This window comes from Leucoraja erinacea, chromosome 1, assembly GCF_028641065.1.
Source record: "Leucoraja erinacea ecotype New England chromosome 1, Leri_hhj_1, whole genome shotgun sequence".
Taxonomy (NCBI): domain Eukaryota; kingdom Metazoa; phylum Chordata; class Chondrichthyes; order Rajiformes; family Rajidae; genus Leucoraja; species Leucoraja erinaceus.
This window is the reverse complement of record NC_073377.1, coordinates 9,520,027-9,539,586: the sequence shown is the minus strand read 5'-3', so window position 1 is coordinate 9,539,586 and position 19,560 is coordinate 9,520,027. Positions and strand designations below refer to the sequence as shown.

Here is a 19,560-nt window from a genome sequence, read left to right as displayed (position 1 = left end):
CTGGATAGACTTGGTTTATACTCTCTAGAATTTAGGAGATTGAGAGGGGATCTTATAGAAACTTACAAAATTCTTAAGGGGTTGGACAGGCTAGATGCAGGAAGATTGTTCCCGATGTTAGGGAAGTCCAGGACAAGGGGTCACAGCTTAAGGATAAGGGGGAAATCCTTTAAAACCGAGATGAGAAGAACTTTTTTCACACAGAGAGTGGTGAATCTCTGGAACTCTCTGCCACAGAGGGTAGTTGAGGCCAGTTCATTGGCTATATTTAAGAGGGAGTTAAATGTGGCCCTTGCCAAAAGGGGATCAGGGGGTATGGAGAGAAGGCAGGTACGGGATACTGAGTTGGATGATCAGCCATGATCATATTGAATGGCGGTGCAGGCTCGAAGGGCCGAATGGCCTACTCCTGCACCTAATTTCTATGTTTCTATATTAAAAGATAAACAACTAAAATAAATATCATGAAAATAGCACGCATAAACACCCAACCCTCAATCCTTCTGTCGATTTCACAGTGTACCACAGTCCCTTAGTATGTATCGCCCCTGCGTTCCTTGGTGGCTACATTTAGTGCTTTTATAGCAGTGGGGTAAAAACTGTTTTTAAGTCTGTTTGTCCTTGTCCTTGTAGATCTGTACCGTCTGCCTGACGGCAACAGTTCAAACAGGGAGTGTCCGGGGTGGGAAATGTCCTTTATAATACTCTGGGATTTTTTGATGCAGCGGGAACTGTGTAAGTCCTCCAAGGTAAGGAGAGGGCAGCCGACAATCCTCTGGGCGTTGTCAATGGCCCTCTGGAGCGCTTTCCTCTGAGATGGTGTGCAGCTGGTGTACCATACGCATACACAGTATGTTAGGATGCTCTCAATGAAGCACCGATAAAAGGACAGCAGCAGTCTCTGATTGATGTTATTCTTCCTGAGCACCCTAAGGAAGTGCAGTCTCTGCTGGACCTTTTTCAGCAGCGCAGTGGTGTTCACGCTCCACGTCAGGTCCTCCTCAATAAGGATTCCCAGGAAGCGGATATCCGCCACCCTCTCCACACAGTCCCCTCTGATAATTAATGGTACCATGTCCGTTTTATTCTTCCTAAAGTCTATTATTATTTCCTTTGTCTTTAAGGTGTTGAGGAGCAGGTTATTTTCTTCACACCACACTGTCAGCTGCTCCGCATCATCCCGGTAGGCGTACTCATCCCCCCCGAGAGATGAGTCCCACCACCGTAGTGTCATCCGCAAATTTGACAATGGTGTTGCTGTGGTGGGCGGGGGTGCAGTCATGTGTGTAGATGGTGTAGAGCAGGGGGCTCAGTACGCAGCCCTGTGGAGAGCCGGTACTGAGGCTGAGGGCCGTGGATGTATGATGGCCCACTCTGACTCTCTGGCTGCGACCCGACAGGAAGCTATTTATCCACATGCAGGTGACTTGATTGCAGTCTTGTACTGTATGAGTTTCACAGGTTAGCCCACAGACAAAAGCTTTTCACTGTACCTTGATATATGTGACAATAATAATAATATCAATTCAAACTCAATTTAGTCTCTCCTCGTAAGTGGCATTTTCCACTCCTGGCAATATTCTAGTGAATCTCCTCTACATGCCGCCCAGTGCAATCATGTTTTTTCTATCACATGGTGACAAGAATGTCCCTGTGGCCTAAACAACATTTTATAGAGTTGTACCATAACCATCCTGTGCCTATATTCTTATGGCCAGTTAAAGAAGGCAAGTAATCCTTTTGCCTTCTTCACCTCCTTCCCCACCCATATTGATTAAATCTGTTCACCAAAGTCCCTCTCTTTTTCAGCACTACGTTGGGCTCCACCTTTACCTCTACCATTTCAGCCCTCCAAAATGCATCATAATTATCATAATTAAATTAGATTTGCCATTGTTTTGCCTATTATCAACAGGAGCTAAAATGTTGTTGTTGTGCACATTTATTAAATTGAAATTTACTTGCATTTCTAGTTTCAAATTAATATATAGCAAGGTTCCCAGCACCAATACTGTCAGTGCACTGTTCACAGCTTGATTGTCTTTGACTGGATAGCACACAAAGGCTTTTCACACTCGGTACATGTGACAATATTAAACTAAACAATCCCTTACACCTTACCTAGGTGTACACCTAGTACACCTTAGCTCACACCCTTGACTATCACCCCATCCCTCCTACCACCGAGACAATTTGGGATCAAATTTTCCAGTTTGATTTGGATCCCACAGGGCTTTCCTTTTGTTCCAGTCATGTAGGGCCTTGCAAAATGCTTACTGTAAAAGTTCATGCAGACTACAGAAAAATGGACTTCTGCAGACCAATATACATAGTCACCTATACCACATGCAAGTCCAGCACAAGGAGTCCCTTTCTATTGTGAGGAAAGAGATAATATATTGATTCCTTAATGCTTCACAAATACAGTTGACATAGTTCCCCATAAGAACAGCTATATGGTTAAATCCATGTTGATACTGCCTATTACTTTCCACTTTCAATACACAATAGACAATAGGTGCAGGAGTAGGGCATTCAGCCCTTCGAGCCAGCACCGCCACTCAATGTGATCATGGCTGATCATCCCCAATCAGTACCCCGTTCCTGTTTATTTAGTTTAGGTTTATTATTATCATGTGTACTGAGGTACAGTGAAAAGCTTTTTTGTTGTTGCATGCTATCCAGTCAGCAAAAAGACTGTGTCTCTCATAATTTTTGTATTTCTATCAGGTCGCCCCTCAGCAAGCGACGCTCCAGAAATGAACAATCCAAGTCTCTGGAAGCAGCTACACAGGTGGGCAGGGTGGTGAAGAAGGCATTCGGCAACACTTGCATTAATTGTTCGTGGTACTCAATCCAGGGGTTAGCGCGTCACGTTACAGCTGTGCAAGTCGTTGGTGAGGCTATAACTTCAGTATTGTGGCTGATCATCCCCAATGATCAGTACCATGTTCCTGCCTTCTCCCCATATCCCCTGACTCCACTATCTTTAAGAGCCCTATCTAGCTCTCTCTTGAAAGTATCCAGAGAACCGGCCTCCACCGACCGCCCTCTGAGGCAGAGAATTCCACAGATTCACAACTCTGAATATTAAATAGAGAACCTCCACCACTTTTGCTGATATCAGTATTAACTGATTCTTCTGTCCCTAGTCTGCAATTTGATCATACTTACAACAGCAGGCACAAGTCTACTTTAAAATGTATTAACTACTTGCTACTCTTGGTACAGGTGCACAACCTTTTATCCGAAAGCCTTGGGACCAGACACCTTTCGTAATTCAGAATTTGTCGGTCTTCGGAATGGAAATTTTTTTGCGTAGATTTTAATGGCTGGCTCAGTGGTAGAGTGCTCGGCTCATATCCGCAAGGTCGCGAGTTTGCGCCTTGATCCCGGCAGAAGAAGTTGGAGCGGGGCTGGGCTGGGCTGCTGCTGGCTGTGGGTCTCTGGGATCTCTGTGCTTGTGGTGGACCTGGTGGTCGACGTCCAATTGGTCCTGACGTCTCCGGTGACTGCACTGACCTGCAGCCATCGCCGTTGTGAAGACAGTACAAAGCCCCCACGCCGGTGCAATGCGCAGGGAGCTGGAGAGAGGAGGGAAGGGGTCACACACATGGCCGGGAAGCAGAGGGGTGTAGGTGGGGTGAAATTGAAGGGAGCGACAATCTGCTGCTGCCTGCACGCTGAGTTTAAAAGTTCCCACGCAAGACTCACGATATACTGTGTATCGTGTCTACCGTGGGAACTTTTTAAACTCAGCGGGCAGGTAGCAGCATATTGTCAATTATTAACCCTCCTGCGCAATATACCCTCACCTCTTTATGAATGGGGATTTAGTTCCCCTTTCTTCGAGGACCGACCGGAGGTTCCGCTGTCACCTCTGCGGGTCGCCCTCGGTGAACGTTTTCAAGGACCTTTCTTCAAGGACCGAAAAAATGTCGCTATTCGGAGGTTTTCGTTATTTGGATCGTCGGATAAAAGGTTGTGCACCTGTATTTAGAGTTTCAGCCTCCTACGCTCCAAAGAAAAAACTCAGCCTATCCAACCTCTCACGATAAATCAAGCCCGCAAACCCTGCTGAATCTCTTTTGTACCCTTTCCATCTTAATGGCATCTTTCCTGTAGCTGGAAGACCAGAACTGCACAGTATTGATTATGGCCTCACCAACGACTTGTACAGCTGCATCATGATATCCTGGCTTTTGAACTAATTCTCTTCACAATCAAGACAATCGTTCCAAAAGCCCTTTTTACCACCCAGTCCATTAAACTCGCCACTTTAAGGAATCATGCACCTGAGTTCACAGATATCTGTTTTGCGACATTCACCGTAAACCATGGGCCGAGGTGCTTTTTCATTTCATTTTGTGACCCAAATCACGTATCTATCTGTAATTATAACATATTGTGTAAAAATATTATAGAAATCAGACCTGAAACTAGTCAAGAATAAAACCTTTGCACATTAGACAGGCCCCTTCACTGTCCTTTTTCAAAACTAGTCTTAAAACCCTTTTCTATTCCTTGGCTTTCGACCCTGCATGAGACTTTTCTCCTGTTTTAGTGTTTCTATTGTTTTTTTATTGTTTTTACTGTCTTTTAATGATTTTATTGTTTTGTTTTATGCTTATGATTAGTCATGTACAGCACTTTGTTGCAACAATGTTTTTTTTTTAAAGTGCTCTATAAATAAAGTTCAGTTCAGTTCAGCGTAGATTCTCGAGATTGATCCCTGTGATGGCGGGACTGTCATATGAGGAAAGATTGAAAAGACTAGACTTGTATTCACTGGAGTTTAGAAGGATGAGGGGGGAACCTATAGAAACATATAAAATTACAAAAGGACTGGACAAGCTAGATGCAGGAAAAATGTTTCCAATGTTGGGCAAGTTCAGAACCAGGGCCACAGTCTTAGAATAAAGGGGAGGCCATTTAAGACTGAGGTGAGAAAAAACGTTTTCACCCAGAGTTGTGAATTTGTGGAATTGTGGGAAAATAAAGCATACACTATATGCTGCTGCAGCTAAGCTGAGCCGACCACAGCCGGCAGCCTCTATATAGAGGGCATTGGAGGCCAAATCACTGGGTGGATTTAAGAGAGAGTAAGATGGAGCTCTAGGGGCTAGTGGAGTCAAGGGATATGGGGAGAAGGCAGGCGTGGGTTATTGATTAGGGACGATCAGCCATGATCACAATGATGGTGGTGCTGGCTCGAAGGGCCGAATGGCCTCCTCCTGCACCCAATTTCTATGTTTCTAAAGTTATGACTGTTAAATAAAAATGTAGAAAAAAGAACTGTAGATGCTGGAAAAATCGAAGGTAGAAAGAAAGGAAGAGGCGGAGACAGTAGGCTGTGGGAGAGCTGGGAAGATACAAGATACAAGATAGATTTAATTGTCACGTGTGCCAGATGGCACAGTGAAATGAATTCCCATACAGCCATACAATAAAAATAAACAGGACTCAACACAATATAGAATTCAACACAAAACATCCCCACACAGCAGAACCAAAGTTTCCCACTGTGTGGGAAGGCACCAAAGTCAGTCTTCTTCCTCCACTGTTCCCCGTGGTCAGGGTCTCCCCAAGCCCTCCGCAGTTGCAGCTACGGGCGGCCCGATGACCAGGACCGCTCGCCGGGATGATACCAGTCCGACGTCGGGGCTGCGGGACGTCCTCAGCGGCGTGGACACCAGAGTCGGCCCCCTCCTACCGGAGTCGGCGGCTTCCAATATCCGTAGGCCGCGCCGGGTGGAGACTGCTGCTGTAGGCCCTCTGCAAGGCGCCCCAGGACTCCTCGGTGTTGTTCAGCGCCGCCCGCGTTGGAAGCTCTCCGCACCAGAGCTTCACGATGTTGGAGCAACGGCCCAACGCTCCGGAGGTCCAAACGGCGACCCAGGTAGGCATCGCCCGCTCCGCGGTGACTCCAGCGCTGCGCCGCCGCTGTAGCAGCCCTGGTCCGGATCCCGGTCCCCGGCAGGAAAGGCCGCTCCGATCCAGCTGGTAGGCCGCGAGGTGGGGGGCGAGGACGCGACTCGGAGAAATAGTCGCGTCCCCGCCAGGAAGAGACTTGGAGACGGTTTCCCCCTTACCCTGCCCCCCTCCCCCACATAGAAAAGTAAAAGTTTCCCCCTAAAACAGACTTTAGACTAACTAAAAATAATAAAAAAGATGGAAATGACATACAGGCTGTAGGTAGAGGCTGCTGCCAGTGCAGCGCCCCTAGTGGAGGAGGCGAAGGAGGGAGAAAGCAAGGACTACCAGAAATTGGAGGTCCGTGTTCATACCGCTGGGGTGTAAACTACCCATGCGAAAAACGTGCTGCTCCTCCAATTTGCGGTGGGACTTACTCTGGCCATGGAGGAGGCCCAGGACAGAAATTCGGATTTGGGATGGGAGGGCGAGTTGAAGTGCTGAGCCACCGGGAGATCAGGTTGGTTATTGGAAACTGAGTGGTTAGGATTAGGGTCGGTCAGTCAGTCTGTCGGGCTGTCGGTCGACGGCTGCTGTGAAGAGTCGATCGGGCTGTCGGCCCGCCGGTGGGTGTAGTGAGGGGTCAGTTGGGCTTTCAGCGGGCTGGTGGGTGCAGTGAGAGCTTGGTCAGGCTGTCGGCCAGCCAGTGTTGCAGTGAGTGAGCTGGCGGACTGATGGAGCCGGCGCTATGCTGAAGGCGGCCCGGGCGGCATGTAAGGCAGTGCTGCTGCCCACCATGTTGTGTTGACATTTAGTGTAATCGTGGCGTCGGGTGGGCTGCTGCTGATGATCCGGAAGGGCATGCTGGCCGAGGTGGACCTGCTGAGCGGCCACACGTACGGAGCCCGCAGCCCGTCCCAAAGCGGGCAGCACTGGAACGGGGGGGGGGGGCGAGTTAGAGTGTGAGTTAGGCATTTTCCTCTCAGTGGAAGATGAGAGCTTCCTCCCCCAGCCTGGCACTGCCCCAGTCCCACTATGGCCATACCCCACTCTGCACCTGGCAGTCAATGGGGTTCAGTAAACGGGGGAACGCACAGGAGTCTCACCCATTAATTAGTCGGGTTCAGGAGCCGGTGGAACCCGGGACCTCTGCGGCAGTCTCATTCAACTTACACCTCCAGTCAGACTCACAATTATATTCATTATATCATTGTATATAATTATATATAACTCCAGTCATAGATATGTTTTTGTGTGTGTGTGTATATATATATGTGTGTGTGTGTGTGTGTGTGTGTGTATATATATATATATACACACACACATACACGTGTGTGTGTGTGTGTGTGTATATACATAAACACACACACACACACGGAATTAGACTCCTATAGAGTAATATGAGCATTGAGCACTAGATGGCGCTTAACTTTTCGATCTAATTTTCTAATTAGCTTCATTAATCAGTGTGCAACTTTTGTCACTGACGAGTTATGAATTCTCAATTATATTTTATCTAAATCTGTGCCAAATTTCAAGTAGATACTAGACATGGGTCGCGAAAGTTAAATTCTGGACACGTTTTCGACGCTCAGCCCATGGCCTGAAGGTCCTGCCTTGGATTGACATACCAAACTGCAACATCTCACACTTGCAAACTCCTTGATTCACCTTCCCAAATGATCCAGATCTTGTTGTTCATTTAAGATAACCTGCCCAACACTGGACCATGAGGCACTTCACTGGTCAAAGACCTCATCAGAAAAACAAATCTCCATGACTCCTTGCTCCGAACCAATTTTGAATCCAATCAGCTAGCTTGGATTGCATGTGATCCAACCTTCCAGACAAACCTATCATGCAGAAACCCGTCAAAGGCCTTGCTAAAGTCCATATAATGTCCACTACTCTGCCCTCATCAATCCTCTTGGTGACCTCTTCAAATAACATGATCTGATTTGTGAGACACAATTTCCCCAACACATAAAGCCAGGCTGACTATCCCTAATCAGGACATGCTTATCAAATTGCTGGTAGATCCTATCCCTAGGAATTCCCTCCATTGATGTCAGGCTCACCAGCTCTTGTCCTTGTTGCCCTTTTAAAATAACAGTACATTAGCCAATCTTCTGCAACTTCACCTGTTGTTGAAGATGATACAATAATCTCTGTAAGACCTCCACAATATCATCCCTCACATCTCACAAGGTTTGAGGGTATACTTGCTGAAAATGTGCTTTAAGACCACCAATACTTCACCTTTGGTAATGATCCAAGGCATCACAACTCCTATGCCTCAATTCCTTAGCTTTGATGATAGTCCCGTCAGCAAAAATGGATGTGGTATTAATTTAATGTCTCCCCCATCTCTTGTGGGTCTACACAAATACTGTCATGCTGATGCTTATGGGGGCCTATTTTCTCCCGGCCACCATTTACTCTTAATATACCTGTGAAATCTCCTAGGATTTTCCTTTACTTTGCCTTCCAGATCAATTCTATGTCCTTTTACCCTCCCAATTGCCTTTTAAAAACATACCCCTACATTTCTTATACGTGGGATTCAGTTGATCCCAGCAGTCTAAATCTGATGTCTCATTTTTCCAGACATCTCTCTTCAACCAGGGTTCTTTAAATCGGCCATCCTCGGCCTTAAGCTTAACAGGAACATGTCGCCCCTTTAATCTTGTTAACTTACTTGTGAAAGCCCCCCACTTGTTAGCCACCCCCATAGCTGTAAATGGACTCTCCAAATAGATCTCAGCATGTTCCTTCTTCCCATTCCTGGTGGTACTAAAGACTAAGTAGGAGCACAATCAAAACCTCCCTATTTTCCACAAAATATAATTAAAATTTCCCCTCCATTCTCTAGCCTGTGCAACACAAGCTCTGCTCCACCTCCAAGCCAGCCAAGTGATTATAGAGCCTTAAAATTTCACAAAGTGCTGGAGTAACTCAGCAGGTCAAGCAGCACCTCTCGAGAATATGGACGTGACTTTTCGGGTTGGGACTGCTTGTGGTGGTTGGGGGAAGGAGTGGGTGAGAAAAGAAAACTGGAAGAGAGAGGAGGGGAAGAAACAGGCAAGAGGTCCAGGTTGGGCAAGAGGGAGGTAGGTGCGGGGAGGAGGGAGAGAAGGGGTGGGGGACTTACCTACAATTGGAGAATTCAATGTCATTATTGTTAGGTTGTAACCTACCCAAGCAGAATAGGAGGTTCTGTTCCTTCAATTTGCATGTGGCCTCACTCTGGCAATGTTTAGTTAAGTTTAGGTTAAGTTTAGAGATACAGCGCGGAAACAGGCCCTTCCTCCAGCTTCATAATTTGCAAGCCTTCAATCCTTTTGGTTCACTTTGTCTTTTAATCTCTGGCCTTTGTCCAACCATTTGCTTATCAAAAACTCCCCTCACCTATTACCTGCCTGGCTTTCCCCTCCCCACATCCCCCAACACTATCAGTCTGAAGAAAGGCCCCAACTTAAAACGTCACTATCCATGTTCTCTAAAGAAGCTGCCGCACCCACTGAGTTACTTCAGCATTGTGCATCTTTTCTGTAAATCAGCATCTGCAGTTCCTTTTTTCAAGATATGGAATTTCATTCTGCTTTTTAAAAATGGTTCCATTAAGAATATCCCATAATGCATATTGGATCAAATACACAGCACTTTATCAAAGCATTTCTTCAGTGTTGCTGGTGAGCAAAATACTCTTATTAATGGCACATGTTGCATGCCAACTACAATATTAGCAATCATATTGTTCATACGGCGATATAACATTGAATAAAATTGCACAACAATGGGGACCTAATGTTTTTGTGGTTTGCGATCAAATCTCCAAACTGAAATGCTGCACAAAAACTTTAGATAGAAAACTCATTACTTAATTTCACCATAGGAAAACTACCTAATATCAGCCACTTTCTGAGATGACACTGTCTAGATTTAGAATCACTTGACTGTGTAGGAATAAAGCTAAACAGACACAGCTCTCCCTATGAAATAACTCTGAATTACACTTCATTACATTAAGAAATGTTTGTAGTGTTACATTTGCACAAGCACATTGAAATGAAAGCAAAATGATTTAAAAAACTTCATAAGCAAATGACTAGTGCTCTCTTAAATAAATGATATTCTATACCTGATTACAACATCAAATCTATCCAAAAAGCGTCCAAGGCCTAATCCCCGTAGTATTCCACCGCTTCCTAAAACAATACACCTCTTGCATGGATTTCTTTCAAGTTCTTCTGGCAATGATACCATGGGCATGAGGTCAATGAGATGATTAAAGGAATTCTGGTGCTTCTTAAATCCAAATGGTGTGTTGTACTTGAACACATCATCACGCAAAATGGAACTTCTCGCCAGAAAAGGATGCAGGTCACGGTCATATTTGTGTGGAAACAAAATCGCCATCTGCTGCTGAACAAAAGACTGCCGACATTTTTGTTCCAATATTTTTTCAGCATATTTCTGGGCACTCTGATAAAAAACCAAACACATAATTACTATGCATGTTCGACAGTATAGACCACAATAATAATGAGATTTTATTTTTGATATTTCCAATACTTTAACTAGGGCATTGCTTAAGTTGCTTTAATAGATATATCTACATAGATTTATTTTGTTCCATGAATACAAGTTTGATTGACATTTTCTTCTGCAAGAACACAATCACAGAAAATGTCTGCAAGACCTGATCTGGAATTTACAAGAAACCACTAAACACATTCAGCTCTGTAGATCTGCTCTTTTATGTTTCATTCCTATTCTCAAGCATGTCTTACCTTGATTGTAATTACCTCCCTCATGTTATCATTAGATTCGTTTATTGTCATTTACACCAGGGTGCAATGAAATTTACATGATGCTCAAAGAGAACATTAAACATGTAGTAATGATAAAAACAATAAATAGAACAAGTGCAAAACAACAAATTAGTGGAAGAACGTGCATAAAATAATATAATAATATGAAAGTATAATAACAGAATGATCAAATGAGGTAGCGTTAAGTATAAGAGTACATAGCAGCAACTCCAGGAATTTGGGGCAAAAGATACGATAGGTTGCCATTGTGTCATGAGGATATAAAAATTTGGTAGGTGCCTGAATTTTTGCAACACATAATCTGCTTTTCCTTCCGTCGTTAGAAATGTTTTGAAAGTCTCCCGAACTGAAGCTCGAGCACTGTACAATAACAATGCTCTCCGTCGTGTGAGCTGCATCAGCGTTACTCCCTTCAACAAGCAAACCTAAGCTATCTATGTAGGAGTCAAATTCCTCTAGCCATACCTCAAACCTTGCACTCACAACACTTGCCTCCCCATTCGGGTCAAATGTATTCAAACTTCTAATTCCAGCTGCTTTGTTAAATGTATCTGCTTCAAAAGTTGAACTAAACAATTACTGGTTCATCCTCGTTGCCAATGTCAGATCCTCACCTTGATCCGAATGTAATAAACACGCTTCAAGGACACTGAACGTTAATCACTTTGTTTTATTTGTCTTCCATTCCATTAAATCCTGGAAACATGTGTCGACTGACACTTCTGAGTCATAGTACCACGTGATATGATGAACCTTGGATGAACTTTGAGATCCGCACTCTTCTGAAGTCCAGACACAGGGCATTCACTTCCGATGATACAGTGCCTACATGAAGACCAGATACGACCTTGGTAAGGCCATCAAAAAGGCCAAAAGGGACTTCTGCTCCAAACTGGAGGATGAGACAGATATTCGGCAGCTGTAGCAGGGCCTGAATGCAATCACCTCCTACCAGGCGAAATGTCGGCGGCAGCTCGAATGTCGGCGAAACATCACTCCCTGACGAGCTCAATGCGTTTTACGCACGCTTTGATAGGGAGAATACTGATGTGCCTTCCCGAGCTCCCATTCGCTGTGATGGTATTTCAGTCTCAGTCACAGAGGCCGACGTCAGAAAATCCTTCAGAGGGGTGAACTCCCGAAAAGCACCTGGATCTGATGGTATACCCGGTCGTGTTCTAAAAACCTGTGCGGACCAACTGGCTGGAGTTTCTACGGACATTTTCAACCTCTCACTTCTGAGGTCTGAGGTCCCCACCTGCTTTAAGAGGGCATCAATTTTACCAGTGCCCAAGAAGAGTAAGGTGATGTGCCTCAATGACTATCGACTAGTGGCACTAACGCCGGTGGTGATGAAGTGCTTTGAGAGGTTGATCATGGAGCAAATCAACTCCTACCTCGACAAAAACCTGGACCCACTGCAGTTCGCTTACCGCCACAACAGATCAACAGTGGATGCGATCTCGCTGGCCCTCCACTCCGCTCTGGACCACTTGGACAACAAAAACTCAAATGTCAGGCTGTTATTCATCGATTACAGCTCGGCATTTAACACAATCATCCCCTCCAAGCTGGTTAACGAACTCGCAGAACTGGGTCTCTGCGCATCCCTCTGCAATTGGATCCTCGACTTCCTCATTCACGGACCACAGTCTGTTCGTATTGGTGGAAATGTGTCAGCCTCGATAACAATCAGCACGGGAGCACCTCAAGGCTGCATGTTCAGTCCCCTGCTGTACTCACTCTATACTCATGACTGCGTAGCCAGTCACAGTGCGAACTCCATCATCAAGTTCGCTGACGACACCACTGTCGTGGGACGTATCACTGATGGGGATGAGTCAGAGTACAGAAGAGAGATCGAGCAACTGTCCATATGGTGCCAACGCAATAACCTGGCCCTCAACACCAACAAAACCGAGGAACTGATTGTGGACTTTGGAAGGAGTAGGAGGGGGACCCACAGCCCCATCTATATCAACGGGTCAATGGTTGAAAGGGTCAAGAGCTTCAAATTCCTGGGCATGCACTTCTCTGAAGATCTCTCCTGGTCCGAGAACACTAATGCAATTATCAAGAAAGTTCATCAGCGCCTCTACTTCCTGAGAAGATTACAGAGAGTCGGTTTGTCAAGGAAGACTCTCTCTAACTTCTACAGGTGCACAGTAGAGAGCATGCTGACCGGTTACATCGTGGCTTGGTTCAGCAATTTGAGCGCCCTTGAGAGGAAAAGACTACAAAAAGTAGTAAACACTGCCCAGTCCATCATCGGCTCTGACCTTCCTTCCATCGAGGTGATTTATCGCAGTCGTTGCCTCAAAAAGGCTGGCAGCATCATCAAAGACCCACACCATCCTGGCCACACACTCATCTCCCTGCTACCTTCAGGTAGAAGGTACAGGAGCCTGAAGACTGCAACAACCAGGTTCAGGAATAGCTACTTCCCCACAGCCATCAGGCTATTAAACCTGGCTCGGACAAAACTCTGATTATTAATAACCCATTTTCTGTTATTTGCACTTTATCAGTTTATTTATTCATGTGTGTATATATTTATATTATGGTATATGGACACACTTATCTGTATTGTAGCAAATGCCTACTATGTTCTGTGTGCTGAAGCAAAGCAAGAATTTCATTGTCCTATACAGGGACATGACAATAAACTCACTTGAACTTGATACATTTAAATACAACGTCAGTTACCATGACACTTTCCATTTAGCAGGCCAGACATTTTGAATATCAAGATCAAATATATAACTATATAACAATTACAGCACGGAAACAGGCCATCTCAGCCCTTCTAGTCCGTGTCGAACACTTATTCTCCCCTAGTCCTATCTACCTACACTCAGACCATAACCCTCCATTCCTTTCCCGTCCATATAACTATCCAATTTATTTTAAAATGATAAAATCGAACCTGCCTCCACCACCTCCGCTGGAAGCTCATTCCACACAGCTACCACTCGCTGAGTAAAAAGTTCCCCCTCGTGTTACCCCTAAACGTCTGTCCCTTAATTCTCAAGTCATGTGTCGTTGCAAAAGCGTACACAATGATCCTCTTGATATTTCAGCTGAGTAACTGGCTAAATCATTTGATTGCTTGCTCCACAGTATACGTACAATGGATTCATTTATTATCCACTATATTCAAAGTTCATGCCCCAATATGCCCAAAAAGCAAATCGAAGTACAAAATAAGAGACCATGTCAAACCATAAAATCTGATAAACCTGCGGAAAACCTGTGATTCTAACATTTCAACAAAACAGTAAAATTCCAGTAATTCGCTATCCGAAAATCCAAATGGTTCAGCATCTGCTTGGGTCCCGTGTTTCTTTCCTCTGTTTTTGTGCTTTTCTTAAACCGGCCATGGTCTTATTTCACACCCTGCCTTTAACTTCACAGGATTCACTGGGAAGTTATAATACAGTGTGGAATCTAGGAAGTACATTTTAAAAATATGCTGGTAATTCACAACAAATAACACCTAGTTGTTATTAATGCTAAAAAGGATAGCACACTATTAAAAAGTGCTTTCCTGGCACCAAATTCCCGAGCGAGATGGATTATCAGTGTTCTTGATGCAGTCTTGCAAATTTCTAATGTTCCTGTTAAACTCAAAGTATAGCTATGAATAGGTTAGCTAACAATGGACAGCCAGATTTTCGTTTTTATAAATGTATCGGATTAAGTTACTTTAAACATAAATGGTAAAGCTCAAAACCGAAAATTCAACCAAAACCATGGAACGGGTAAGATTGTGACTCAAAGATGGGTGGAGTTATGTGACGATGGAAGGAACATCGGAAAGGTAGGTCAAGTGTTCACGTTTTTAGAAAATTCACCTTCTATGTGAAAAAATATGCCCTGCATTTCCCCTTTAAAACTTTGCCCTTTTCACCTAAAGGTATACCCTCTGGTCTTTGCCATTTCCACCATGAGAAAAAGATTCTCATCCTTCCAAATTCCAGAGTATACAAGCCCAGCCGCCCTAATCTATCAACATATAGCCCTGCCATCCCGGGTATTAACCTCGTGAACCTACGCTGTACTTCCTCAATAGCAAGAATGTCTTTCCTCAAGTTTGGAGACCAAAACTGCACACAATACCCCAGGTGTGGTCCCACTAGGGCCCTGTACAACTGCAGGAGGACCCCTTTGCTCCTGTACTCAACTCCTCTTGTTATGGCCAACATGCCATTCGCTTTCTTCACTGCCTGCTGTACCTGCATGCTTACTTTCAGTGACTGATGAACAAGGATCCCCCAGATCCCATTGTACTTCCCCTTTTACCAACTTGACACCATTTAGATATTAATCTGCCCTCCTGTTTTCCCCACCTAAGTGGATAACCTCACATTTTTCCACATTAAACTGCATCTGCCATGCATCTGCCCACTCACCCAACCTGTCCAAGTCACCTTGCATCCTTATAGCATCCTCCTCACAGTTCACACTGCCACCCAGCGTTGTGTCATCTGCAAATTTGCTAATGTTACTTTTAATTGCTTCATCCAAATCATTAATATATATTGTAAATAGCTGTGGTCCCAGCACCGAGCCTTGCAGTACCCCACCAGTTACCGCTTGCCATTCTGAAATGGACCCATTAATTCTAGGGCTCTCGCTTAACTTTTTCTCCCTGTTGCCCAGTCGGGCAACCTTGGCAGCTTTTTAGGTTGCCAAATGACAGTTTAGGTGGTCATTTAAGATGGCTTGCATGACGCGTGCGATAATGTGCTCGGACGAAGTGCATAGTTACCAGTCGGAATTACGCTCAATGAAGCATTCACATATTATTTCTGCTTCAAATAAAGCCACAAACTAAACATATTCACCAATCAAGACATGATTATATACCACAATGACATGCAGCAAAATTATAATACAGTATCTGAACTCTTTTTGCACATTGCAATTAATGCAAATTTTATTATTTCTTTCCACTTCCAAACAAAAATGTGGTTGGATTATTCAGCGTATGATGAACTTCTGTCAATAAATCCTGGACCATGATAACATATATGCTTAACCATGCACACTACAGATTGATGTAAGCATGTTTTCTGTGACGGGCCGAAAATTATCATGACATGGCCATTGCATGGGTCGTCATTGCTATTGGTACAGAAACACTCTCGCTTCCCACATAATTTATCCACAACAAAATATACAGGTTGCAAGGAATTTTCTAAAGGCATTTTATGATAATAGCTGTCAAAACTGACTATACCCATCTGACAGGTTAAACATTACACTAACTAACAAGAGATGGCCAAAGGACAAAAATGCAGCAAATGTTCTTTTATAGATAGATAGATAGATAGATAGATAGATAGATAGATAGATAGATAGATAGCCTTTATTGTCATTCAGACCGAAGCCTGAACGAAATTGCAGCAGTCATACATATAATACAATAAAAACAACAATAAACACATATTAACATCCACCACAGTGAGTCCACCCAGCATCTCCTCACTGTGATGGAGGCAAAAGTCTTAGGTCTGCAGTCTCTTCCCTCCTCTTTTGGTAATATATTTAAAGGTGTCAAGACGCCACATTACCGGACATTCAGATTAGTTGTATGTGTTGTGAACAGCAATGAAGATACCCAGTTTGTAAGCAACAAATTTTTAAAAAATTGTTGATAAATGCTTTTTCCTTCATTCCCACTTCAGAATTAACGTTAAAATTTCAGCTGAAATATCTCCTGACCAAATTTGTGATGTATATGACTGACTGTAGAAGTAAAACCTGGATAAATCCAACATATGGTTGTGAATGTTGCTCATTAAATAATTGTAAAGGGGGGGGGGTGTTTGAGAAGGCAATCGGTGCGGAATGGATGGATTGAGGCAGGGGAATTAGTGTGTGTTGGTTGGAGTAGGTAAATTTGTGAGGGGAGACCGCGGGGATGACAGTAGGGTTGAATGGGGGGGATCTGTGCTGGATGGATGGGGGGAGCAGTGAAGGTTGAAGGAGAGGAGCAGTGCAGGATGGATGGGAAGGGGGGGTCAGTACAGGATGAATTGGGGGACCAGTGTAGGATTGATGGGGTGTGGCAGGCGAATCAATGCGAGGTGGATAGGGTGATCAGTGTAGGATGAATAGATGGGGGAGTGGTAAATGAGGAGGGGAGCACAGGGGACGTCAGTGAGGACTGAATAAAGGCAGGAATGGGGATCAGTGCGGGATGGAGAGGAGGGGTCTCGGGATGGGGATCAAGGCGGGATGGAGGGGGGGGGGGATGGGGGGGAGAGAGGGGGGGGGGGAGGAGAGAGAGGGGGAGGGGGGGGGGGGGGGAGGGGGGAGGGGGAGGGGGGAGGGGGGAGGGGAGAGAGGGGAGAGGAGGCAGAGGAGGGTGGGAAGGAAGTCAGCGCTCCTCGGACAACACCGGCATCATCGCTCAAATCGCTATCAAAATATGGAGGGGACCAGGGGTCACAATATCTTGGCGGCTGCGACACCTGCGCACACTCACACACTCGTGCGAGGCTTTGGAGGCTCAATTCAGAGCTAAATGCAGCTCAACTCTGCCCGTCTCGCCTGGTCATGCCTGGACTGATGGCATATTTGCCGTAAATCCAGGCAGGGATAACCTGGCAGGACAGGCAGAGTTGAGCTGGGTTTAGTGCTGGCTGTGGGCCTGGGGGCACCGCGCCCGTCTGACTCCCGACGTCTCTGGCCACCCCCGGGGGGGGGGGGGGGGGGGGCTCTCAGATGGGGACAGGGATGGTCCAGTGGCGGTTCGGCAGCGAATGCAGCGCCGGAGACCGGGATCGATCCTGGCTGCGGTACAGGTCTGCCGAGAGTATTTTGGCACGTCTCCCTCCTCCAATCACCGCGCTCTATCCTCAGCCCCCCCACCCCCCTACCTCCGCCTCTGACCGACACCTCCCTCCTCCAAGGGTTTGTTTTGAAAGCACCGTTGGCAGAGCGGCAGCAGCGACCGTCATCAGTAAAGATCCTATAGTGTTATTAGGCCGGGCAGGGTGCGGGAGGAGGAGGAGATGGAGCCGCCGCTGCTGGTGTGCGGGGCCCGTCATTCCCTCCGACCCTCCATCACGCCACACTTAGCATTTTTCCCCACGGTATATCTTCGGTATAAACCAAGTTGCCAAGCCGGGCCAAATGGGTCGCCGTTTAGGTTGCCCTGCGGCACTTTAAGTGGTCAGTGGCACCCGGGCAACTGCTAGTTTCGAGCCCTGAATTCCTACCCTTTGTTTCCTGTCTGCCAACTAATTTTCTACCCATGTCAGCACCCTATCCCCAATACCATGTGCTCTAATTTTGAACACTAATCTCCTATGTGGGACCTTATCAAATGCTTTCTGAAAGTCCAGGTACACTACATCCACTGGCTCTCCCTTGCCCATTATCCTGGTTACATCCTCAAAAAATTCCAGAAGATTCATCATGCATGATTTCTCCTTCGTAAATCTATGCTGACTTGGTCCGATCCTTCTACTTCCATCCAAATGTACTGCTATTTCATTGTTTATTATTGACTCCAGCATCTTCCCCACCACCGATGTCGGGCTAACTGGTCTATAATTCCCTGTTTTCTCTCTGTCGCCCTTCTTAAAGAGTGCATAAAGAGTCCAATCCACCGGAACTGATCCTGAATCTATAGAACATTGGAAAATGATCACCAATGCGTCCACAATTTCTAGAGCCACTTCCTTAAGTACCCTGGGATGCAGACCATCCGGCCATGGGGATTTATCAATCTTCAGTCCCATCAGTCTACCCAATACCATTTCCTGCCTAATGTGAAGCTCCTTCAGTTCCTCTGCTACCCTAGATCCTCTGGCCACTAGTACATCAGGAAGATTGTTTGTGTCCTCCTTAGCGAAGACAGATCCAAAGTATCTGTTCAACTCATCTGCCATTTCCTAGTTTCCCATAATAAATTCACCCTTTTCAGTCCTCAAGGGACCAACTTTGGCCTTAACTAGTTTTTTCCTCTTCACATACCTAAAGAAGCTTTTACTATCCTCCTTTATATTCTTGGCTAGCTTACTTCGTACCTCATCTTTTCTCCCCGTATTGCCTTTTTAGTTATATTTTGTTGCTCTTTAAAAGTTACCCAATCCTTTGGCTTCCCGCTGATCTTTGCATTGCTATATTTCATCTCTTTTATTTTTAGACTAACCCCGACTTCCCTTGTCAGCCACGGTTGCCCCTTACTCCCCTTGGAATCTTTCTTCCTCTTTGGAATGAATCGATCCTGCACCTTCTGCATTATTCCCAGAAATACCTGCCATTGTTGTTCCACTGTCATCCCTGCTAGGGTCTCTTTCCAGTCAACTTTGGCCAGCTCCTCCCTCATGGCTCCATAGTCCCCTTTGTTCAACTGTAACACCTCCAATTTACCCTTCTCCCTCTCACATTGTAGATTAAAACTGATCATATTATGGTTACTACCTCCTCATGGTTCCTTTACCTCGAGTTCCCTTATCAAATCCGGTGCATTGCACAATACTAAATCCAGAATTGCCTTCTCCCTGGTGGGTCCAATATAAACTGCTCTAAGAATCCATCACTGAGGCACTCCACAAACTCCCTTTCTTGGGGTCCAGTTCCAACCTGATTTTCCCAATCTACCCGCATGTAGAAATCTCCCATAACAACCGTAGCATTACCTTTGCGACATGACAATTTTAACTCTTGATTCAACTTGCACCCTATATCCAGGTTACTGTTTGGGGGACTGTAGATAATTCCCATTGTGGTCTTCTTGCCCTTACAATTCCTCAGTTCTATCCCTACTAACTCTACATCTCCTGATTCTATGTCA

General features: G+C 45.3%; 1 protein-coding gene across 4 annotated transcripts in view; it reads right to left on the bottom strand.

The window, feature by feature from the left end:
- Window positions 1-19,560, bottom strand: part of st3gal5 (ST3 beta-galactoside alpha-2,3-sialyltransferase 5) — a 92,240-nt gene that overhangs the window by 38,106 nt on the left and 34,574 nt on the right. For all 4 annotated transcript variants that reach the window (XM_055650553.1, XM_055650473.1, XM_055650390.1 and 1 more), the window contains one exon: window positions 10,055-10,398. In XM_055650553.1, coding sequence (XP_055506528.1) covers window positions 10,055-10,398 — 344 coding nt within the window. The remainder of the gene's footprint in view (window positions 1-10,054; window positions 10,399-19,560) is intronic.